The 25,088-nt window shown below is 36.4% G+C and overlaps 1 protein-coding gene across 4 annotated transcripts in view; it reads left to right on the top strand.

Moving 5' to 3' along the window:
- The window catches only part of Eef1akmt2 (EEF1A lysine methyltransferase 2), a 98,548-nt gene that overhangs the window by 9,358 nt on the left and 64,102 nt on the right, over positions 1 to 25,088 (top strand). For 3 of the 4 annotated variants that reach the window (XR_010046269.1, XM_003479618.5, XM_013143373.3), the window contains 2 exons: positions 16,412 to 16,519; positions 19,733 to 19,949. Coding sequence is in view for 3 of the 4 variants with exons in the window: in XM_003479618.5 (XP_003479666.1) it covers positions 16,412 to 16,519; positions 19,733 to 19,949 (325 nt within the window). In the remaining variant the exon portion in view is untranslated. The remainder of the gene's footprint in view (positions 1 to 16,411; positions 16,520 to 19,732; positions 19,950 to 25,088) is intronic. The other variant, XM_023561574.2, reaches the window with a different exon arrangement.

Below are 25,088 nucleotides of genomic sequence, written 5' to 3'. Positions count from 1 at the left end.
ATATCTTGCTTATTTAAAAAAAAGAATTGAGTTATGGTAGCCACTGTTGATTTCATGTTGTCTTGTTTTGAAGTCTTGTGTTGCTTGCATTGTTCTGTTCTGCTTTGTTCTGTTTTTTGTTTTATTCTCTTGAAAATTAAAAAAAGAATTAAAGGAAAAAATGGTGATAAAAATAGAGCTTTTAAAAATGGGAAGAGGACCAAGAGTTGGAGCAAAAAGAAGGGGAAAGGGATACAGGTTGATAAATGTAATCATTATGTACTGCTAACATGTGCTAATTTAAAAAAGTGCTGTATACTTTCTAGTATAATGTTGAAATTGCAAATAAATTGTGAAGGGACTTTGATAGTATTGTAACATTGACTCTGTGAGATAGCTTCTGATATTTCATCAGTAATGTTAGTCTAGGTTTTCACAGATATTTTTTATTGAGGAAATTTGTTACGAATTTAATCATGAATGGGTACTGAAATTGATCAGTTGCTTTGTCTGATAGCTACTGAGATGATCAGGTTGATTTTTTTTAAATTGCACTCATATATTGATTTTTATTTTAGGTTGGAGGATCCTCAATTTATTTTATTTTTCTTATTTATTTATTTTTTGTCTTTTTCCTTTTTATTGGTACCGGGGATCGAACTCATGACTGCCTGCCTGCAAGGCAGGTGCTTATGCCGCTGACCTAAATCCCCAGCCCCTTTATTTTTATTTTTTAGTGGGGCTTAAAGCTAGAGTTTTGAACATGTGAAACCTGGGCTGGACCACTGAGTTAAACACCCATCCCTCAAGTTTTTTTACTGACATTTTAAGATAATTTTAGTGATTTATTGTTAAATGTTAAAATAAGCTTCCATTCTTGGAAGAACCAAGTTTGGTTGTGACATATTATTTTTGTATGTTTTGGATTTGATATGGTAGTAATTTGTTTAGGATTTCTTTTTTTTTTTTTTTAATGTCGGTACCTGGGATTAAACTCATGACCACGCCCTTACAAGGCAGGCACTTATGCTGCTGAGCTAAATCCCCAGCCTGTTTAGGATTTTTATAGATTAGAAAAATTGCCGAGCAATTTTTCTTTCTTGCAGTGTTTATGTAAAGTATCTCTGTAAAGATTATGGTGGCCTCATAAAACAAAATGGGAAATATCTGTTTAATTTTTTAATACAGGGTCTTGCTATATAGTTCAGGCTGGCCTTGGACTCACTATGTAGCCCAGGTTGGCCCAGCAATCTTTCTGCCTTGGACTTCTCAGTGCTAGGATTACAAGCATGCACCACCACTCCTGGCTAGGGAGTATCTTTTTTGAAACAACCTTTTTTGGTGATTCATCCATATTTTTGCATATATCATTAGTCAATATTTTTAAAAGCATTCTATTGTGTAGTTATATCACAATTTGTTTATCACTGTACTTACGGAAAGACATTGGCTTGTAGTTTTTGACAATTATAAATAAAATTGTTATAAACACATGTACAGATTTTCATATGAACGTATGTTTAATTTCTGTAGTGAAAATATATTTATCTTTTCTAGAATGGAATATCTTCCAATTTTGTGATGTTCTCTTCAATGTCTTTTTTTACAGTATTGTAGTTTTTACTTCCTTGATTAGGTTAATTCGTAAGTATTTATTTATTTATTTATTTATTTTTGGTGCCAGGGATTGAACTCATGACCTTGTGTTTGCCAAGAGGCGCTTACGCTGATTAATGCTGTTTTAAATGGTATTGTTTTCCTAATTTCTTTCTCTATGGGTTTATTTTCAGTGTACTGAAATGTTGATTTTTGTGTGTTGATTTTGTATTCTTTTACGTTGCTGAATTTGGTCATTAATTTTAGGAATGTATTGAAAATTTTTAGATTTTCTGCATAAAGAATAATTTCACCTGGAAATACTGATAATCTAACTTCCTCCTTTCCTAGGCACATCCCTATTCTTTTTCTTGTCTGATTTATTTGGCTAATATTTCACTTACTATATTGGACAAGAGTGGTGATAATAGACATCCTTGTCTTGTTCCTGATTTTAGAGGGAAAGCTTTCAGGTTTTCCCTGTTTAATAAGATGTTGGCTGTTGGTTTGCTATAAATGGCTTTCTCAGATTGAGATACAGTCCATTTATACCTATTTTCTCAGGGTTTTTTTTTAAAAAATCATAAATAGATGTTGGATTTTGTCCAATTTTTTTTAATCTGTTGGGATGTGATTTTTTGTTTCTGTTTATGTGGTGTATTATATTTTCTGATTTGTATATGTTAACTGTATACTTGCATCCCTGGGATTAAGCCTGCTTAATCATGATGTATGTTCTTTTTGATGATTTGTTACATTCTGTTTTGCTAGTAACTTGCTGAGGACTTTTCCATTTATATTTTATTAAAGAGAATGACAGTTTTCTTTTTAGTTGATTTGTTGTCTGGTTTTGGAATTAGAGTGGTGTTAGCTTCTAGGAATGAGTTTGGAAATACATCTTCCTTTTGAATTTCATTAAAGAGTTTGAGGAGTATTGGCCTTCTATCCTCCCTGAAGGTCTTGTAGAATTCAACAGTGAACCCATCAGGTCCAGGGATTTTCTTAGTTGGTAGGTTTTTTTTTCCTTTTCTTGGTATGGAGAATTGAACTAAGGACCTTGTGCTTGCCAGGCAGGTGCCTGGGCTGCTGAACTATATATCCCTGGCCAGGTTTTTAAATTAATACCTCAATTTCATTGACTGTTACTGGATTATTCAGAGTCTTTATGTCTTCTGGCTCAGTTTTGGTAATTCATATGTGTTTGGGAATTTGTCCATTTCTTCAAAATTCTCCAATGTATTAGAGTACAGTTCTTCATAGTAGTTGCCAATGATCTGGATTTTGGTATTATCTGTTGTGATTTTACCTTTTTTTTTTATTGAGTATGGGTCTATCCTTTTGATACAAAGTTTGGCTAAAGATTTGTCTATTTTGTTTATGGTTTCAAAGAACCATATTTTGATTCATTGATTTTTTTTTAGTTTCAATTTTATCATCATCATCATTCTAATTTATTGGTATGAGGAATTGAACTCATGACCTCACGTCTGCCAGGCAGGTGCTGTGCTGCTGAGCTTTATCCCCAACCCTAATTTTATTAATTTGTGCTGTGATTTTTATGATTTGCTTCCTTTTACTAGGTTTGGGTTTGGATTCTTGTTTCTCTGGTATCTTGAGGTGTAGCATCAGGTTATTTATTTGAACTTGTTTGTTTTTCTAATGTAAGCATTCACAGCAATAAACTTCCCAGTTAGGATTGCTTTTGTTATTTCTGTTAGGTTTCAGCATGTTGTATTGGCATTATTGTTTGATTCTAGGAATTGGGAATCAAACTCAGGACCTTGCACTTAGCAGACAAGCATTTGAGCCACTGAGCTAAATTCCCAGCTTGAACTGCTTAATTTTTTCCTTGATTTTTTTTTTTTTTTTTTTTTTTTTTTGTCTTTTTCGTTTTTACTGGTACAGGGGATCAAACTCACAACTGCCTGCTTACAAGGCAGGCGCTTAATGCCGCTGAGCTAAATCTCCAGCCCCTCCTTGACTTTTTTTCTATGACCCTTTGAGTGTTTAGGAATATGTTATTTATTGTCCAGGGCCCGAGAATTTAGTTCAGTGGTTTAAGTACCTCCTGGCAAGTGTGAGGTTGTGAGTTCAATTCCTGGTACCAAAAAAACTAAAACAAACCTCAAAAAACCAAAAATAACCCAGTTGCTTATTGTCTAGGTATTTATAAAATTTCTGTTGTTTCTCTTGTGATTGATTTTTACTTTCAGTGTGCTATGATCTGATAGTATACATAGGATGATTTTGATTCTTTTCTGTTTATGTAAGCAGGTTTTATGGACTATTATGTGGTCTATCTTAGAGAAAGTTCCGTGTGCTGCTGAGAAGAATGTGTATTCTTTTGCAATAAAGAACAATACTTTATAGATATCTAAGTCCATTTGTTGAAGGTGTAGTTCAGCTTTGATTTTTTTATAGAAACAACAGAAATTTATAAACAAACTAACTGCATGATAAATACACAAAAGTTGGGATTTTGACTATCATTTGTTGTCGTGAGCTCTTTTTTTCATTGTAATTATTTCTCATTCAGTAAACCTCACTTAACTATATTTTGAGTTCTTTTCCCACCCTTGGGAAGTTTTCTGTTATGAGTTTTGTAAACAGAATTTTTTATTCCATGTATGGAGTTCCCTCTAGCTCCAGTTAGCATTAGGTTATTCTTAGTGTCATCTAGTACCATAGCTGCTCAGTGAATTTTTCTTGCTGTCTTTTATTTTTAGAATCTGACCATATCATCATGTGACTCTGTGTACTTGATTTCCAAATCCGTTTTCACATCGGTCATTTCTGCTGTTTATGAATTCAATAGAATCTTTTATCTCCAAGATTTCTGTTTGGTACCTTTTGAGTCTCTTTCATTGGTAAATTTGTCATTCATGTTTTGAAGCATGTTGGTCAGTTCAGTTTTTCATTAGTTCCTCCCATAATCACATTGCGCAGTTTGTTTGATAGTCCCTTTGTCTTTTGGTTTATGTCATCTTTGAGTTCTCTGACTTTCTTTGCATTGTCTAGAATCATTTGTGTAGCTTAGCTATTTAGTGTTTGATTTCCTCTCCACTGGTGCTCCTTGGAAAGGCTTTAGGAGAGTTGGGAAACTTTGGAGGCTTTGTGTTGCCTTGGATCTTCATGGGTGTGTGTGTGTGTGTGTGTGTGTGTGTGTGTGTGTGTGTGTGTTCATGTGTGTGCGTATGTCTGTGCATGCGCGCACATGAGCATGTGCTTAGAATCACAATCCAATGGTAGCATGAAGAAAGTTTGTTGTTGGTTTGAAGATACCTTTAGTTAGGTTCTGTTTTCCAGTGATGTGTTGTTGGCTTTCTTTATCAAAAGATATTGTTTATTGGAGGCTGGGGATTTAGCTCAGCGGCATAAGCGCCTGAGTTCGGTCCCCGTACCGATAAAAAAAAAAAAAAAAAAAGAAAAAGATATTGTTTACCGCTTCAACCTATTTGATTTAATTTGACTGGACTCTGTCCCTGCATACAGTTGCCATAGCATGAACCCAGAATATTCATATAGCTTTCTGTATACCGGTGGCAGTCTGTGAACACCAGGCAGTTTCTCCCTGTGGACGAGTCGAATGCCTGCTTTAAGTTGTGAAAGCTGTTACTTCCTTTGAATCTGTACGCTGGTTACATTCAGCGCTCTGGGCGTGACTTTCTCCAAGCTTCTGTGCATCTGATTTCTTTAATTGATTTTGGGGGTAACATGGAATGTCTCCGTGTTTTCCCTGCACAGGGTTTCCTTGCCTAGTATATAGTCTGAAGAAGCCATTGGCCCAGGAACCATTCGCTGTTGCTCTGCCTGCAGGCATCTGTTTTTCTCAGTCCCATCCTTGTAATTTGAGCTGCCCAGGGCCAGCATAGGGCAGTGGGCAGGGCCTCATGCCATCTCCGGACTCTCTCTTCTGGCTCCTGGATCACCCTCTGACCTGGGCACCAATCTTTGTCTTTTCTCTCATAGATCGTTCTGCTCTACTCTGTACTCAATATTTTTGTTGTACTCTTGGATCTCCCTGCTTTTTTGCAGTCTCCAGCTAGGAAGTGTTGGAGTTCTCCGTTGGGAGCCCCCCAACAAATGTAGATAGCTGCTGGATGTCCCACAAATACAGCATTTCCATTGTATATGGGTGGACTGCGCAACGTATTTTTTTTTGTGTTTGGCAAGCCTCTACAATTTCGTCAGTCAAAGGTGTTATAGCACTGAGCTGGGCATGGTGGCTCATACCTGTAATGCCAGCACTCAGGAGGCTGAGGCAGGAAGATCATTGCAAGTTCAAGACCAGCCTGAGCTACAAAGTGAGTTCAAGGCTAGCCCGAATTATATAGTGAGACCCTGTCTCAAAAAAAGAAAGTGATATAGCGCTGTTGATAACTGATGTGTGGCATGAGTGTATTTTATCATGTTCTGCTTTCAACTTCTCTGAATCCCCAGGATTGTATGACTTACTTGTGAATAGTAGGAAGGTTAGAGTATCTACTCTACTCTAATGAATCTACTCCATTAGCCAGACCATCAATGAAGTGCTGGCTCCCTTCCTCTTCTGAGTTCCTGGTGTCTATTCATTGTAACTTTAATAGCTCTATGATAGATGACTGCTTATAGAGAATTTGTGAAGACTGCTGTGGTCAAGGTGCAACTCATCAACTCTGGCCTGCAAATCTCAGATCAGTGAATCTTGGTTTTTCATGACAGTGGCAACATTTTGGAGCTCAGCAGAATAATTTTCAGCATTGGCTGCCATGAGAGTAGCTAGTCCATTCTGGTACTTCTTCTTGGGATACCATCTACAGTATTTTAAGCTTCCCACGAGGTAAGCCTCAGTTTTTAAATCTGGTGAATTGAGACTACTGTAAAACTCCCTGTAGTCATCCATATGTGTGGTGGGAAGCAGTTTATCATTTTTGTGTGTTTACGTATACTTAATATATATATACATTCCCATTGGCCTACCTGCTTGCCTTCATGTGCAGTTGTGTTTTGCTGTATTCTGTGTTAGCCATTCTAATGTGTATATACTAGCATAAGATCATAAGATCATAGTTTTAATATATTTCCCTAGTAGGTAATGGGGTTGAACATACATTCAGGTGCTTTTATACCTTCTTCCTCCTCTTCTTCCCTCTTTTCCTCTTCCTCCTTCTCCCTCCACTGCTAATACTGCTATACTACTTCTACCACTTCTGCCACTACTACTATGACTACTACTCTCCTCTTTCTAGTAGTCCTCTTCCTTCTCCCGCCTCTCCTCCTACTTTCCCTTTGACCCCAGGGTATTGTGCATGCCAGGCAAATGCTATATATACACTGAGGGCCTTCTACAGTCCTCAGCCTAGAAATATTTTATTTTACTTTTCCCCTTTTGAGACAGGATCTCCCTGTGCAGATCAAGCTGGCCTTAAATTCACTTTGTAGCCTAGGCTGGTCTCAAACTCACAACAATTCTGCCTCAGGCTCTGGAGTGCTGGGATTATAGGCATGAGTCACCAGCCTGGAGATATTTAATCTGAAGTTTTAAAATGTGAATTCAAGTTTTTAATAGTTATAGTGTTATTCAGGCTCTTGATTTTATTTGAACGAGTTTGTATACTTTGTGACTTTTTTTTGGTACTGGGGATCTAACTTGCGACCTCATGCTTGCCAGGCAGGCACTGTGCCACTGAGCTAAATCCCTGGCCCATACTTTGTGATTTTTAAGGACTTGGTCCATTTTGAATTTATATACATAGAGTTCTGCATAGAATTTGGTTATCATTATTATTATTATTTTTGGTACTGGGGATGGAACTCACGATCTTGCGCTTGGAACAGGCAAGCACTTGAGCCACTGAGCTAAATCCCTGGCCCTTTTAAGTCTTTTCTAAGAACCATCTTACTTTTGTTGGCTTTTACTGTTTAGTTTTTAATTTCATTGGATTAATCTTTTATTCTCATTCTTCTTGATTTTAATTTATCTTGCTCCTTTTAAAAACCTAAGATAAAGCACAAATTACTGATTTGAGACCTATTTTTTTTTTTTTTTTTTGTCTTTTTCATTTTTCTCGGTACCGGGGATCGAACTCATGACCGCCTGCTTGCAAGGCAGGTGCTTATGCCGCTGAGCTAAACCCCTAGTCCATTGAGACCTATTTTTAATAGCTGTTGAATACCATAAGTGCAGTTAATTTATTTGTAAACCTACTGCATTCCACAAACTTTGCTGTCATATATTTTTTATTTTATCCAATAGAAGTATTCTCTAATTTTTCTACTTTTCTCTATAAATTATTGAGAATTCTAATGTTCAGTTTCCAGTGTGGGGATTTTTTTGTTTATTCGTTCTCTCTCTCTCTCTCTCTCTCTCTCTCTGTCTGTCTGTCTCTCTCTCTGTCTGTCTCTTTTGGTACTGGGATTTGAACTCAGGGACTTACTCATCCTTGACCATGCTCTGAAGCTGAGCTACATCTGCAGTGCTTCTATTGTCTTTCTGCAGCTATCTAGTGTAATTCACTTAGGAGGAGAAAACATGCTTTCTATGATTTTAATTCTTTTTAAGTTTGTGAAGGTTTGTTTTATGATCCATGATATATTTTGGTGAATGTGTCCTATGTACTTGGAAAAAGTATATATCTTGATAATATAAAGTGAAATGTCCTATAAACGTAAAACAGAGCTAGTTGTTTGGTGTGTTTAGTTCTGTATCTTTGTTGGTTTCTTTAGTTCCATTAATACTGAGATGACAAGTGTCCAAGTCTGATTATGGAGTTTGTCTGTTTATTTTGAAGCTTTGTGAGTAGTATATACGTTTAGGATGTGTGTGTATGTGTTTGTGTTTGTGTGTGGGTACTGATGAGTTAACCCTTTTTATTGTATAATGTTCCATCTTTATAGTCTTTGATTTAAGTTTTAATGGTAATAATAAACTTTTTAACTTTTCTTAAATCGAGATATAATTCATATACTATAAAATTCACCCTTTACTGTATATAATTCAATACTTTTGTTTATTCACAAAGTCTTACACCCATCACCAGCATCTTTATTTAAAAAATTTTGTCCTCTAAGCTAGGCATGCTGACATATGACTATATAATCCAAGCACGTGGGAGGGTGAGGCAGCAGGCAACCATTAATCTACTTTCTGCCTCCCTGGATTTGTCCAATTCTGGACGTTTCATATATAGTCTTTTGTCTGGCTTTGCATCATGTTTTTACAATTCATTAATAAGACTTCATTCTGTTATGGCCAAATATTGTAATATTCCATTGTTTTTTTTTTTTTTTTTTGTCTTTTTCCTTTTTATCGGTACCAGGGATCGAACTCACGACTGCCTGCTTACAAGGCAGGCGCTTATGCCACTGAGCTAAATCCCCAGCCCCAATATTCCATTGTTTGGATGATATACCTCTTTTGTTTTTTAGTTCATTGACTGTTGGTTATTTAGGCTGTTTTTCATTGTTAGATATTTAGGTTGTTTACATTTTTTGGCTACTATAAAAATACTGTTATGAAAATTTGTGCAAAAAAAAAATTTTTTTTTTTGGTACCAGGAATTGAATTGAGAATCTTGTGCTTGTCGTGTAGATGCCCTGGCCCTGTGCATCAGTTTTTGTGTTGGATAGGTTTTTCACATGCTGGGCAAGCACTCTTCAACAGAGTCACCCCTCATTGAACCCTTGTTACAGTATAACTACCATAAATATAACCTTTATGTAGATTGAAAATCCCATCAGACGTTATAATTTTTACTTTCAAGTATCAGATTTTTTTTTTTTTTTTTTTTTTTTTTTTTTGGTCTTTTTCATTTTTATCGGTACCAGGGATCGAACTCATGACTGCCGGCTTGCAAGGCAGGCGCTTATGTCACTGAGCTAAATCCCCAGCCCCTAAATATCAGATTTTAAAGAGCCCAGTGAAAAAAGAATAATTATATAGAGATAATTTATTTTGTTGCTCTTCCTTTATTCTATGTCTTTCAAGTTGTTTTTTATTTTTTCACCTCTGTCTAAAGAACTTCCTTTGGGAATTTTTTTTAGGGAGATTTACTGGAAACAGTTTGCCTTCATTTGAGAGCATCTTTATTTCAGCTTCATTTCTGATGGCTATTCTTGCTGAATATAAAATTCTGAGCTAAGTCTTCTTTCAGCACCTTAGTAATATGTCATTTCTTAATGATGGCCATTGTTTCTGCTGTCATTTGAATTATTGTTTTGCTATAAATAGTGTGTCATTTTTCTGGGTGCCTTTATTATTTTGTTTTTTTTTTTATTATTTTGTTTTTAATATTTTATTTTTTGTTAGCAGTTTACTTGTGATGTGCTAGTGCTTGGATTTCTTTTATGTTTATCCTATTTGTTGTTCACTGAACTTTTTAAATATGTAAGCTTATGTCATCATACAAATTTGGTATATTTTTGCTTCTGATTCTTCTCATATTTGTTTCTGAATTAGTTGACAGTGTAGCTCAGTGCGTTTCTACCAGGCATGAGGCCCGATGTTTGATTCCTACTACCAAAAAATCTCAACAAAACAGGAAAAACCATTATTGTCAGTATTTTTTGTTTCACAGGTTTATGAGCTTGTTTATTTTCTAAACTCACTTCTCTTTTGATCAGCTTTGATCATTTATAATAAAGTTCATGTCTTTCTCAGCTCTCATCTTTGTTCTAATTATATTTAAGTTTATTGATACAATTTAAGTATACATAATGATCACATTTATTATATGGAATTTGTATTTGTACATGATATATCTTGATTCTTCTTTTTTTCCTATTCCCATCTCCTCCTCTCAAGCCTCCTCCCTTTTCCTATTCACAAAGCTCTGTTTTCATTTTATCCTTCTTTTCTGATTTTTTCTTTCCTTCTCTTCTCCCTAGTTCCCTTTTCGTTTTGAACAGTTTCTTCATATTTCCCAATGTCTATTGTATATTTTGGTTCTTTACAATTTCAGTTTATCACATCAGAGAGAGAATGCAGTATTCACAGGTGGTCTGATTTATTTGTTCTGTTGATTCTGCATACTGTGATTAGTTTATATGTCTATTAAGGCTTTGTGAATTCTCTCTGAATCTTTTTTTTTTTTTTTATACTGGGGATTGAACTTACAACCTTGCGCTTGCTAGGCAAGCATTTATGCCACTGAGCTAAATCCATGGCACTCTCTCTGAATCTTTTATTTAACCTTTTTTTTTTTTGTCTTTTTGAAACAAGGCTTCACTATGCAATTCAGGCTGGCCTTGAACTCACTTTGAAGCCCAGGCTGGCCTGGAACCCACAGCAATCTTTCTGCCTCAGCCTCCCTAGTGCTGGGATTATAGGCGTGAGCCACTACACCCAGCTATTTTTATTTAACTGTATAATGTATTGTTGTGGAAGATAGTTTATTTGTCCTAAATGTATTTCCATAGTGTGGATTTTCTAACTGCATCTCTGTGGTATCATTTAATAATGTTTTCTGGTCCCTGTTTTGTCTGAAGTCTGGAAGTTAGATCTAGACTGAAGTTCCACAAACTACAAGGTAGCAGTCCCAGTCGGAGCTTCTCTCATTTTTATAAATATTGTTGAAATACAGCCACACTTACATAATGACTATGACTGTGTAAATGCTGCAGTGGTAAAACTGAGTAGTTATAACACTATAGGGTTGGCAAAGCCAAAATGTTTATTGCCTGTTTCTTTGTAGAAAGTTTGCAGACTCCTGTTTCTGAGAATTAATTAATTAATGGTAGCACTGGGAGTTGAATTTGGGGCTTTTGTACATTTGTCCTTTTTTATTTTTCATTTTGAGAGAGGATCTTGCTAAATTGCCCAGCTTGGGTTTGAACCTGTGATGTTCTCCTTTCAGCCTCCCAAATTGCTGAGATTCCTATGTAATTCAACTGACCTTGAACTCACTATGTAGTCCAGGCTGGCCTCAAACTCCTGGTGATCCTCCTGCCTCAACCTTCTGAGTAGTGATGTTACAGGTGTGCACCAAATGCCTGGTTTTCCCCAGAGATTTTAAATTCTTTTTTGGGGGGCAAGTAACTTTAAGTACTGCTGTATATTTAGAGCCTTGCATATGGTAGCAAGCACTTCAACACTGAGCTCTATCCTCAGCCTTTTTAAAATTTTCTTTAATGAAAGGGTCTTGCTAAATTGCCCAGGCTGGCTTTTAACTTACATCCCCATAACTCAGTCTCTGGAGGAGCTGAGCTTTACAGGCATTTACCACACTGTGCCTTGCTGATTACCAACTCGGTGTATGTGTGTGATTGAGAGAGACTACAGATTGAACTCAGGGCCTCCATACTGAACTATGCACCTAACCTTTTTATTTTGAGACAGGGTCTTACCAAGCTGCTAAGTTGCCCAGGTTGGGCTTGAAGTTGTAATCTTTTTTCCCTCACCCTGCCAGAGTTCAGGCATTCCCCCCCCCCCCCAGACATAGTTTCACTATGCAGTTCAAGCTAGTGTTGAACTTACTTTGTTGCCCAGGCTGGCCTCCAACTCACAGCAATCCTTCTGCCTCGGCCTCCCAAGTGCTGAAATCACAGGCATGAGCCACCACACCCAGCCAATTTTTTCTTCTTTTTTTTTTGTACTGGGATCAAGCTCATAACCTTGTGCTTGCCAGGCAGGCACTTATGCCACTGAACTAAATCCCTGGCCCTTTCTTGCCTTTTAAATGGATATTTTTATTATGGAATTTTAAATTAGTATTTTTGTTACATTGTCGTCTGGCTTTCATTTTTAATTATGAATTGTCAGTTGTGAGGCCTGTTGGCTGTTTAAGGTAATCTGTCCCCTTGTAAACCTCATCCCCATTCCCTGGGTACTTTTTATTTTTTTATTTTTTGTTTTTTCTTTTTTATTGGTACCGGGGATCGAACTCATGACTGCCTGCTTGCAAGGCAGGCGCTTACGCCGCTGAGCTAAATCCCCAGCCCCCTATTCCTGGGTACTTTTGAGATTTTTTTATTTTTCATCACCTATACTATATCTAGATGTGGTTTTCCTTATTTTTATCCTAATTAAGTTTGTAATGCTTCTTGCATATGTAGATTGGGATCCTTTGTCAGTATTGGAAAATTTTCAGCCGTATGATATTTTCTCTTATGCCCCATTCTCATTTCCTGTCCTCAGATCACATATATACACACACACACCCCTACCTGTTGTGTGGCATGGTTTTATATCCAGTGTCATACTAGATCTTTCAGGGTGTTCTTGATTTTATTTATTGTTTATTTTAAAAAAAAATTTTATTTTGAGGGGCTGGGGATTTAGCTCAACAGCATAAGCACCTGTCTTGCAAGCAGGCAGTCGTGAGTTTGATACCTGGTACCGATAAAAAAATTTTTTTTTATTTTGAAAGTAGTAAAATACAACAGAACAAAACAGAATAAAGCCAACTAAGATTATACAGTGAAATTGGTACAGAACTTCACAGCAGGTTACCTGGATAACAGTAATAGGTATCACAGTATATTTCTTTATAATAGTTGTTCTTTCAATTACATATATCAAATTAAAATGAAAGAACATAGAACTCATCAAAAAAGAATATTGGATAGAGCAGTACCATTAATCAGAATGGAGCAAAACAGTGATAATAATATTTGTCTTCAAAGAGATGGTAGAAGGAAATCACCCTTATTTGCTATGGTCAACCTCCCAGGAGATGCTCAGATTTCTGGTTCCCATTTGCTAACCGGGGGACAGGAGAAAGCAGGTAGGGGAAGTGGGATGTTTCACTCTAGGCGGTACACAAATAGGTTCACTATTGCTTAGCAGGGAGGCAGGCTGGTTGCTTGGTTTCCCAGCTTCCTAAGTTCCAACATGGTGTGGATCTCAGAAGACACTGGTGATTCTTTCCCTGGAGGGGCCGGAGTCTGTCACACTGCAGCCACTTATCAGGGAGGGGAGCTGCTTGCTTGGTTTCCCAGGGTCGGGGGGCGGGGGTGGGGGGAGATGCTTGCCTTGGCTTCCCAGTGTCCTCAGTTCCAACATGGTGCGGATCTCAGGAGACACTGGTGGTTCTCCCCCTGGAAGGGCTGCAGTCTGCCACACCGCTGCTGCTTACCAGGGAGGAGAGCTGCTTGCTTGGTTTCCCAGGGTCGGGGGGTGGGGGTGGGTGGTGGGTGGTGGGTGGTGGGTGGAGATGCTTGCCTTGGCTTCCCAGTGTCCTAACTTCCAGCATGGCGTGGATCTCAGGAGTTGCTGGTGGTTCTCCCCCTGGAAGGGCCGCAATCTGCCACATTGCAGCCAGTTACCAGGGAGGGGAGGTCTGTTCTTGATTTTAGTTTCCATCCTTTTGTCATTCTGTATTTAATAGGAATATTTTCTGAGTGTTGTTTACTATTTCTTAGTGTTTTTTTGTTTTTTTTTTTTTTTTGGTATCAGGGATCGAACTCATGATCTCGTGCTTGCCACACAGTCGCTTACACCACTGAGCTAAATTCCCGGCCCTTTAAAATTTTTTAACTATGTCTAATGTGCTATCAATCCCATTTCTTTTTCTTTTTTTCTTTTTGACAGTTTCCAATCGGATTTTATGTACCAACATTTTAGTTATATATAATGATCACATTCATCATGATGAGTTTGTACCTGTACATGATATAACGTGATTCTTTTTTTCTCACTCCCTTACCCTCCCTTCAATCCCTCCTTCCCTCTCCATTTACAAAAGCTATTTCCATTTTTTCCTTCTTTTCTAATTTTTTTTTTTTTTTGCTTTTCTCTTTACTTTCCCCTTCCCCTCTTCTATATTCTCCTTCTTATTTGAACATTTGCTTGCTTGCTTGCTTTGTTTCTTTCTTATGGGGCACTGGGAATTGAACTCACGACCTTGCACTTGCCAGCCAGGTACTGTGCCACAGAGCTACATCCATTCATTAGTTGCTTTATCCATTGATTAGTTGATGGGCATTTGAGCTCTTTCCAGGATTTGACTATTACAAACTGTGCTGCTATAAAAATGGATGTGCATGTAAAAATGGGTGTACTCCTCTAAAAATGGGTATGCATGGGTAGTATGATGTTTTTAATTCTTTCAAGAAGATACCAAGAAGGGTGATAGCTGTGTTGAATGGAACTCTAGTCCTAGATTTTTTGAGGAATCTCTACACTGTCAATTTCATTTTTGTATCTCTTAATTATTGCATTTTTTTAGTTCTGTTGTTTGTTTGATTCATTATTAAAGTTCTCAGCTTGGCATAGTGGCTCATGCCTGTAGTCCTAGCACTTGAAAAGCTGCGGCAGGAGGATTGCTGCATGTTTGAGGCTAACGTGCTGTACATAGTGAGTTCAAGACCAGCCTGAACTACATAGTGACACTTTGTCTCAAGAAAATACAGTTCTCAGTTCTCTGCCAAAATACTTCAGCTTGTCATTGTCATGTAATGTTTTTGTTTTTGTTTTTGTTTGTACTGGGAATTGCACTCAGGACCTTGCACTTGCCAGGTAGGCCCTGTGCCACTGAGCTATATCCCTGGCCCCTATTGTCATTTATTTTACTTGCTTTAAAATCTGTTTCTGATAATTCTTGTATTTGGCTCTCCTTTGGGGGTCTGTTTCTAATGTCAGTTTCTACTAAAAGTTTTTTGATCATTTGTTTTTTTCTTGCATGTCTGCTTACTTTTCTCTGAATGCTGGAAATTTAATGTGAGAAATGGAGAAAGGCCCCAAGTTTGAGGCCCCAAGTAATTGTTCTAGGAACCAAAGATATCTACATGTGATTTTTATAAGTTGTATTGCAAGAATAAATGGGCATGGAAAAAGTTTGAACTGGTTAGAATTGGTAGACTCTTCTAGGTCTGTTAGAGAAGGAACTGAAGGAAATTTTAAAAAATAATGAAAATTTCCAAAAGTAAAGAGGAAGACAACTAACAGGATAAAGGGGTCAGCATCAAAAAAGGAGCCCTTAGCCCACAGGAATAAAATAAAACTAATTAAAAGGAGCAGCAAATGCTCTGTGGAACATACTGGGTGTGGTGAGCTTTGAGTTCAGATTAGGATTGACAGGCTGGCTTAGTCTCAGTGCACGATGGAGGAGTTGGCTAAGTTTTGAAGGAAGTTAACTGTTTAGTAAGTAGTAAAGAGCACTGAGGGAATTTAGGGCACACTGCACTTTGCAACTTCTTTTGTTTTTCCTATTTCCTTTCAAATTCTTTTAGCCTCAGTCTAGAATTGTTCAGCATAGTTAGGGGATGGGTGAAAAATAGAAGCCACCATGCTTCTACCACTTGGCCCCATATATCCTGCAAGGGTTTAAGGTTAGTAAACTGCATACCTGTCAAGTCTAGTGAGCTTTCTTGAACTCTGTGGGGTATTAATATCTGCTGAGCCTGCTTTGCAGATCATTTTGTAAAGAGTTAATGGAATGTGTGGAATATTTAAAAAATGAATACAAATATAGGATGGTTAATAAACACATACATTGACTGGCTGAGAATTGAATAATTTGTAGTTACACTGAAGGAAAAAATTTAAAATCAGTAACTTACTACATGTACATTTAAGTCATAAAACTTAAGTAAAATTTATATGTAAACTGGAGCATATCAGTATCAGAAGTTAGTATTTTTTGACCTGAGAATTTTATTGATATGTTTTCATTATCTTTGAAAAAAATGGTTTCTTTTTGAAAAAGAAATGGAATATTATAAAAATAAGTGAATAGTCATACATAAGCTTAATCTTTTGATTTCTATTTAGATTCTATAATAAAATTTAAACATTATAGATGTGGGATATTATGTGTCATCTATAATTTAAAATTAAAACAACTCAGTACAAAAGGAATATTATAATTTATAGGGAAAACATACTAAAACTAAAGTATAAAATTGTTTCTGTCTCTAGGCAAAATTTGGCTTCTCTGATATTACTGGAATTGATTATTCTCCTTCTGCCATTCAGCTTTCTGGAAGTATTGTAGAGAAAGAAGGGTTATCTAACATTAAATTGAAGGTAACTATTTAAATTACTGTAATATTTTTATTTATAATAGAATAATTTATAATAATTTAATGTTTATTTGTAATAGAAGTTATAAAGCTTAAATATTTCTAAAATATATTAATCTGGTGACATCCTAGGACTTATAAATTAATGATAAATTGTAAATAATGCAAATTCATTTATCTTATTTTGAGATAGTTTTGCTATGTAGTTTAGGCTGGCCTTCAACTCACTATGTAGCGCAGGATGGCCTCAGACTCCTGCCTCAGCCTTCCAAGTGCTGGGATTATAAAATAATACAAATTGAAACATTTGAAAGTAATTGTATTAAAAAGTTAGTTAGTGACAACTCACTGGGGACTCCTTCTGTCTCTCTCAGACAGAAGCTTTCTTTCTTTCAATAAATATTTCTAGTCTTAAAATTTTAGAGAAAAAAATTTAGTCAGTTTAGGGAAATTACTCTTTTTTTTTTAAAGGCAGACACTTATGCCACTGCGCTAAATCCCCAGCCCCTCTTCTTATATACATGTGTGTTTATACTCTGTCCTCCTCAATGTTTGCAAAAACCTACAAGTTATATCTAACTAACTATGTATTAACCAGATCAAAAAGTTCTGTTTTGTTTTATTTATTTATTTGTTTGTTTTTTTGTTTGTTTATGACAGGGTCTCCCTATGTAGTTCAGGCTGATTTTAAACTCACTATGTAGCCCAGGCTGGCCTTGAACTCACAGCCATCCTCCTGCCTCAGCCTCCATGTGCTGAGATTACAGGTATATACCATCATGCCCAGCAAAAATCCTTTAATTTTGAGATGGGGTTTTACTCAATTGCTAAGTTGCCCAGGCTGGTGTCAAACTTGTAATTCTTTTGCCTTAGCTTTCCAAAATGCTGAATTACAGTGTGTGGCTATAATGCCTAGTAGTTCATGTCACTTCATGACACTTCCTTGCTCACAGTCCTCTAATTCTCTTTACATTCAAAATGGAATCTGAACCCCACACTCAGCTTTACTAAGTCTCTCATTCCTTCTTTTCACCTTTATGGAGTACTCCACAGTCATACTGGTTTTATGCTCCTGAAGCATGTTGTTTTTCAGTGTTTATACCCGTTTCCCTGTGCCTAGACTATTCTTTTTTTTTGCCTAGACTATTCTTGCACCAGCATGTTTGGCTCAATACTATCATTCAGATCTGCTCAGATAATCACCTTTTTCGAGAGGATTTTTAAGGACACTTTTCAAAAATATTTTCTTGCCAGTTACTCACTGTGTTATTACTCTGTTTTTATTTTCTTTGTTTAGGGTATGTCATATTCTGCCTTCTGTTGTTGAAACTGAATACCACAGGGTGGGTAGTTTAGAAAATATAGGGGTTTATTTAGTTCAGTATTTTAGAGGCTGCGAAGTCTAAGCCTGTGGCATCAGTATGTGGTGAATGTCTTCCTGCATCATAATGTGGTGGAGGACAACACAAGGTGAGACAGAGCAAGCGTGCCCGAGAGAGCGTGCTTCTACAGTGGAGCCACACCCTCAGTAGCCCATGAGTCCGTGGAGAGAGCACCTGCGTGACCCTGTGCCTCCCACAAGCCACTTCCATATACTATTAACAGAATAAAACAGAACAAAAATATAAACAGCAACAAAAAGCAAGTACCATTAACATAGGACTTTGGGGATTAAGTTTCCAATACATGAATTCTGAAGAACACACTCAAACTATAACAGTTTATTTGTCTTCCTATACAAAATACCAGGAATAGTAATAATAAAGAAATTTTCTGCTTTATTCACTGTTATGTGCTAAATCCGGAAAATACTTCAAAGTGTTTTCTGAATACAGGTGTACTTTCATACAAATATTTAAGATGAGAAAGCTTCTCCAAAGTTTTTCAGAGTGGTAGTCATTACTTTGCTCGTGTGTAGTGAGTACATTGGATATGAGGGAAGGGGAAAAATCCCATCTTCTAATGCAAATACATTATATCTACTTTTTTCAATACTGGAGATGGAATGCAGGTGTGCTTTTGCAGTGTTCACCTTTTGTAAGTCTATAGGAGTTTAGGATTATTTTTTAAGGTGGGGATCTCACTATGTACTTCAGACTGGTTTTGGGTGGTGATTCTCTTGCCTCCCCAGTGCTAGGATTATAGGTGTGCACCACCATTCCTGGCCTCCAGGAGTTTTAGAAACAATTTTGCTTATAGTTACTTTATTAAATTTGTATGAGTAATTATGCACTAATTATGTTTTTCAAAGTAGCTTTTCAGAAAAAATTCATTGACATATTTTGGGAAATATTTTTAAAAATTGACACAGATCACTTTCAGATGCTTAATTCTATCAGGTTATTGAGAACAGGATGCTGATGTATGACTTTAAAAATTTAAAGTGCAGGATATTTAACAAGTTAAGTAATTATAGTTTAAGTAGCCTTTTAATTTTTAAGTTTCCTATCATTCATATATTCATTGCAAGCTTTGCAAGCTGCTAAGTTAAAGCAAAAGAACTTCTGATTTACCATGTTTACTTTAAGTTACACAACTAGAAATATAAGCTAAAAATCTCATTTCCTGAGTTCCAAATATATTTTGTCATTTTAATAAATATGTCAAATACTTTACTGTTTTTTTATTTTTTAATGGTGCTGGAATATTGAACCTTTGCACTGAGCTATATCCCCAGCCCTTTTAGTTCTTTTTTAGTACCAGGGATCAAACTCATGACCTTGTGCTTGCCAGGCAGGTGCTTATATCACTGAGCTAAATCTCCAGCCCAGCCCTTTTATTTTATTCTGAGACAGAAACTTGCTAAATTGCCCAGGCTGGGCTTGAATCTGCAATCCCCTTACCTTAACTTCCCAGAATGCTAGGATTACAGGCATGCACCACCAGGCCTACTGTAAATATTTTACTTTTGACAAACATTTTCATAAAGAAGGCTTGTGAACTTCATGATATGCTTGTATTATTTGACTTTGACTTGTTTCCAAATTGTAGAGATTTAACATGTTCAGCAAACACTGTCAGCCTCTCTTAATTGATCTTGGTTTTAATGATCTTGGGATGAAGCCCATAAAGTTAGCTGTAATGTAGCAAATATGTTTATCATATGTAAAATGCCATCATAATTAATGAGCCCTTTTATCCATGACCTTTTATAGGTTGTTACTAAAATTCTATGAAGATTATGTTGTTCTCACACAGACATTGATTTTTAATATAGGTGGAAGACTTTTTGAATCTTTCTACAGAGCTGTCTGGATTTCATATTTGTATTGACAAAGGGACTTTTGATGCCATAAGTCTTAATCCTGACAATGCAATTGAGAAGAGGAAGCAATATGTGAAGTCTCTCTCCATGGTGTTGAAAGTAAAAGGCTTTTTTCTAATAACCTCATGTAATTGGACCAAGGAAGAGTTGCTAAATGAATTCAGTGAAGGTAAATGGCTACATGGTGTTTCATTGTGCACTTACCTCAGGTTTCTTGTACTTAAATAGGTTTTTTCTCCCTTGGTGTTATAGTGTTTTACTTTCCTATTTGTGAGAATTGCCTGCTTTTCTTCTCTGTTAATGACCATGGTAATAACTTTTAACTGTATATACAAAGCACAGAGAAATAACATTGGTTGAGGTCCAGAACTCTTTTTAAAATTTTCCCAGAAATCCTGGCAGTTAAGTACTAAAATTTATGAGCCTATAAAAATCAAATTCTTTATTTAAGCAGTGCAATCTTTTATTTAAGCTGTATAGTGTATTATTTAGAGAATAAAAAAACCACATGTATTATGTTTTTGACTTCAGTGTACTGATTTCCCTGGCAAATCTGTAATAATGAAAATAGAAATAGTATTTTTAAGTGTTATATGATGAGATTTTGTTTTTTCTTTTTCCCAGTATTGGGGATTGAACTCAGGACCTTTGTACTGAGCTGTATCTCTAGTTTTTTTTTTTTTTTAATCAGTGTCAGGAATTGAACTCACGACTGCCTGCTTACAAGGCAGGAGCTTATGCTGCTGAGCTAAATCCTCAGCTCCTCTAGTTTTTTTTTTTTTAATTTTTATTTTGAGACAACATCTCATTAAGTTGATAAATGGCTCAGGCTGGGCTCAATCTTGCCTTCTACATTAGCCGCCTAGAGTACTGGGTTTATAGGTGTGTTTCACCATGCCTCACTGAGATTATCTATTTTATTTTTTTTATTTTAGTCTAGTCTCTTAATTTTTATTTTTCAAATCCATTTTTTTCAAAGATAAATAGAAAAAAGAAGAAAAAAACTATAACAAAATTTCAAAGCACGTAAATTAAGGGATAACAGTAGTACATACATTTAGTCTAGTCTTTTTGAAACAGGGTCTTACTATGCAGTTCAGGCTGGCTTTGAGTTCACTTTGTAGCACTTTGTAGCTGTTCTTGAACTTGCAGTGATCCTCCTACCTCAGCCTCCTAAGTGCTGGGATTATAGACATGCACCATCATGCCTTGCTTTGAGATTTTTCTATTTTATAGATACTTTTATGTCTTGCTCTAGTGGCTAGTTATTTAAGATTTATCTTTTAATTTTTAGCATATATAAGACAGTCATTTTTTTTTTTTTTGGTCTGTTTTTCATTTTTATTGGTACCGGGGATTGAACTCACGACTGCCTGCTTGCAAGGCAGGTGCTTACGCCGCTGAGCTAAATCACCCAGCCCCCAAGACAGTTATTTTTAACATTGCATAGAAATAAAATTAGGGAATGTTAGATGTTCTACCTAAGTTTCCTAATATTTTCTAATTCTTGTGGAAATGGTTTCCTTTTTCACTATTTCAGTACCATCGTAGTAGGATCATATAGTGATATATGTGCTAATTAGAATCTCGTGATCATTGAAAATTGATAATCTGGGGCTGGGGATTTAGCTCAGCGGGATAAGCGCCTGCCTTGCAAGCAGGCAGTCATGAGTTCGATCTCTGGTACCGGTAAAAAGGAAAAAGACAAAAAAACAAAACAAACAAACAAAAAAAATTGATAATCTGTATGCAGAACATTTTGAGTTCTCTGGTTGACTGTGCCTGGCATGTTTTAGGGAATATTTTTGTCTGCCAGTGTATTATACAGTGCACATACCTTTCTGGGGAAATGTTTTGAAAATATTTAGGTATTTGGTTACTTTTTCCTTTAATTCTTTTCATATTAATATGTATGTATGTATTTTGGTGGGCAATAGAAATTTTTAGGATGAAGTAGTAAATGATACAGCACTAAATATTTGGTTAAATTTTTAATTTGATTAAATTTTAACCTTAATTGTTAAAAACTGAAGGACAATTTACCTCAGGAGCACAGTTTACTGTGCACTGTTACTTACAATTACACTGTGCAGGCTGCATTTTAGGTTTTCTTTCTGGTATTAAGGGACTAGGCAGGGGGAATACTAGATATGCCACTTTGTGTGCATTTAGTGGGTTTGACAGATTATATGATGTAAAACTTGAAGTGTTTGAAGCTAGAAATGTGAGCTTGTGGCTTCATTACCATTGCCTCTGGAAAATAAGAGTTATATGTGATTTATTGTCTTATTTTATGCCATTAATTTTATTATCTTCCACATTAAATTTGTTTCCTTTAGCACTGCTGAAACCCAATATCAATAGTCTTTCCTTCTTCCGAAACTTGACAGTTTTAATAAATACGCAGAGCTGTACTGTGTAGGGCAAGTTCCTTTCCTAGTTTTTAAATGAAGGTGTTCTCTTTTACTCCTGGAACCAGCAGACAAAAACATATTTGTCTGTCTTTGATAATGAGGAACAGACTTCAGCCTGGTATAGTGTGCTTAAAAACGTGTCTGTGTCTGAGATCTGTTGAGTAAACTCTTTATGTTCAATTTTAGAACTAAATACAGAGTTAAAATAAGTAAAATGTTATGAGGAAATGTTAAAGAAATAATTACATACAATTGATGACATGGTTTTTAGGTAGGAGTCTCTTAGAAAATGGTGTTTGGAGTTAGATGCAGGACAGTAACAGTACCCTGCCATGCATCACTGTCAAAGCCTTGTTTCTAGCTACGCACAGTGACTGCCACATTTTCTTGACCTTACTATTCATTCAAGGTTGCTTCTTTCCTTATTTTAAGTGTAAATATTCGTAAAACTGTTGAAATCTTACATTTTTTTCCTTGATCGCCCTATTCATACAGCATAAACATTTTGTGTTGTAATTTGTTCAGGGAGGCTCAACTTGAATCAGTTGTCAGATATTATAGTGTTCTAGTTTAATGTTCAACAGACAACTTTATTACAAAGACTGAATTAAAACAACAATAACCTATTTTATTACAAAAGTAAAGTAGATTCATTATGAAAAAAAGTTAAAATATTAATATCCTCAACACATAAGTGTGGAGAGTAAAATCATTAAATTTAATTTTGGAGGACTAGGTTCTTACTATGCAGTTCAGGCTGACCTTGATCTCACTGTATATCTTTCTTTTCTCTTGTTGCTGAGAAAAAAATACTTAAGACCCAAAGCTAAATTGGGAAAAGATTTATTTAGCTCACAGTTTATAGAGGTTTTCAGTCCATAATCTACTGGCTCCAAGGCAGGGTGTCACATGGCAGACAGGCATTGAAGAGGAGAAACAGTTCATGGTGGGCAGAACGTAGCAAAGCAAGCAAGAGACAAGCCTCTTTCTGTCTGTTACACTGCATCTAAAATACCAGGATTAGGGTGGTGCCAAACCAATCAGTGGACTGATTTAGTAATCACCCACACTTAATTCTAGCACCTTTAATCCTAGCATTGCACTATGAATCAGTCACTCTTTCTAGATTCAGCTACTTCTGAAAAAGCCCCACCTATGACTGACTGTATGAGGCTTTGGGGGGGGGGTGTCATTTAGACATAGCCACAAAACTATATAACTCAGGGTGGTTTTGAACTTGTGGCAATCTTCCTGCCTCAACAATGAGTGCTGAGATTACCAGTGTGCACTACTACACCTGGCTAAAGTCATTTGTTAACCATCAATAGAATGCACTTCTGGGTGAGATTTTGGTTGAGTATATTGGCATCTACCATTAATCCCAGCATTCTGGGAGGCTGAAGCTGGAGGCAAGTTTGAGCTCAGCCTGGTCAATTTAGCCACTTAGTGAGAAACTGTGTCAAAATGAAAAGTATAGGTGGGCAAGCCAGATGTGGTGGTGTGTGCCTGTATTCCCTTCATTCAAGAGGCTGAGCAGGGAGGATTGTTTCCAGTTCAAGGCTGGCCTGGGCTATATAGTAAACTCAAGGCCAATCTTACTACACATTGAAACCTTGTCTGAAAAAAAAAAAAGGTGGGCATGGTGTCACGTACCTATAGTTCCAGCACTCAGGAGACAGAAGCAGGAGGATTACCATGAGTTCAAGACCAGCCTGGGCAGTATATTGAGAGCCTATTTTTCAAAAACCCCCAAAATAAAATTAAATGAAAAATAAGAAGCATAAAATCTGGCTGAGATGGAGCTTGGTGCAAAGGCTTTTGGTACAATTCCCAGTACCCCCTCTCCTCAAAAAAAGATTCTAGTACCTTACATACAGAAATGCTATATAAATTCAGTAGCCTTAGGTTCAGGGACTAAAAAAAAAAATTAGTCCTGGAAAATTGACAGCACTGCACTGTATTTTGAAAATATTCATTTTAAATACATGTAAAACTTCTGAAAACAAATATGGGTATGTGCCCATGTACCTAAACAGTGGTTCCATTTTCCAGCATTAAAGTATATCATACATCATGCTATTTCAAATGCCTGTTGTTTGAGAAATTTTTCTTATTTTTTAAAGTGTTTGTTGTTGTTATTATTATTGCAATACTAGAAATTCTACCATTGAGCTACCTCTTAGTCCTTTTTAAATTTTTAGTTTGGAAACAGAGTGTTGCTAAGTTGCCTTAGTAGGCCTAGAACTTGTGATCCTTCTGCCTCAGCCTCTTGAATTACAGTCATGTAGAGTTGTGTACTACATATATATACAAGTTTGACCTCAAACTTGTGGTGATCTGATTGCCTTAGTCTCCCAAGTGCTGGGATTGTAGGTGTACTTCACCATGCCTAATGATCTTTTGTGTGTGTGTGTCTTTTTGAGATAGGAGTTCACTATGCCGTTCAGGCTGGCCTTGAACTTACTTTGTAGCCTACGCTGCCCTCAAACTTGTAGCAATCCTCCTGACTGAGCCTTCTAAGTGCTGGGATTATAGGGGTACACTACCATGCCTGGCTGGTGACCTGTTTTTAATGAGTATCTTAATATTTATTAAGATTTGGTGAAATTTGCTAGTCATGGAGGCATGTATTGCTGTAGTCCCAGCATTTTAGGGGCTCAGGCAAGTGGATGGAGAGTTCAAAGCCAGCCTGGGATACATAATAAAAGCCTGTCTCAAAAAAAAAAAAAAAGTCACCAACAACAAAATTGGAGATTTGGTGAAGTTTTATAAAGACTATGAATGAAATATGTGATGACACAAAATATAAAAATCCAGTTGATAAAAATATCTTTGAAACATTTTTTTTTTCCTGTTTACAACAGCTATTTGGCTCAAAGCACAGAAACAAAACA

The sequence above is a fragment of the Cavia porcellus genome, unplaced genomic scaffold, assembly GCF_034190915.1.
Source record: "Cavia porcellus strain 051 isolate PalLab524CR breed Dunkin Hartley unplaced genomic scaffold, mCavPor4.1 scaffold_2, whole genome shotgun sequence".
Lineage (NCBI taxonomy): Eukaryota > Metazoa > Chordata > Mammalia > Rodentia > Caviidae > Cavia > Cavia porcellus.
This window is presented reverse-complemented; position numbering and strand designations above follow the sequence as displayed.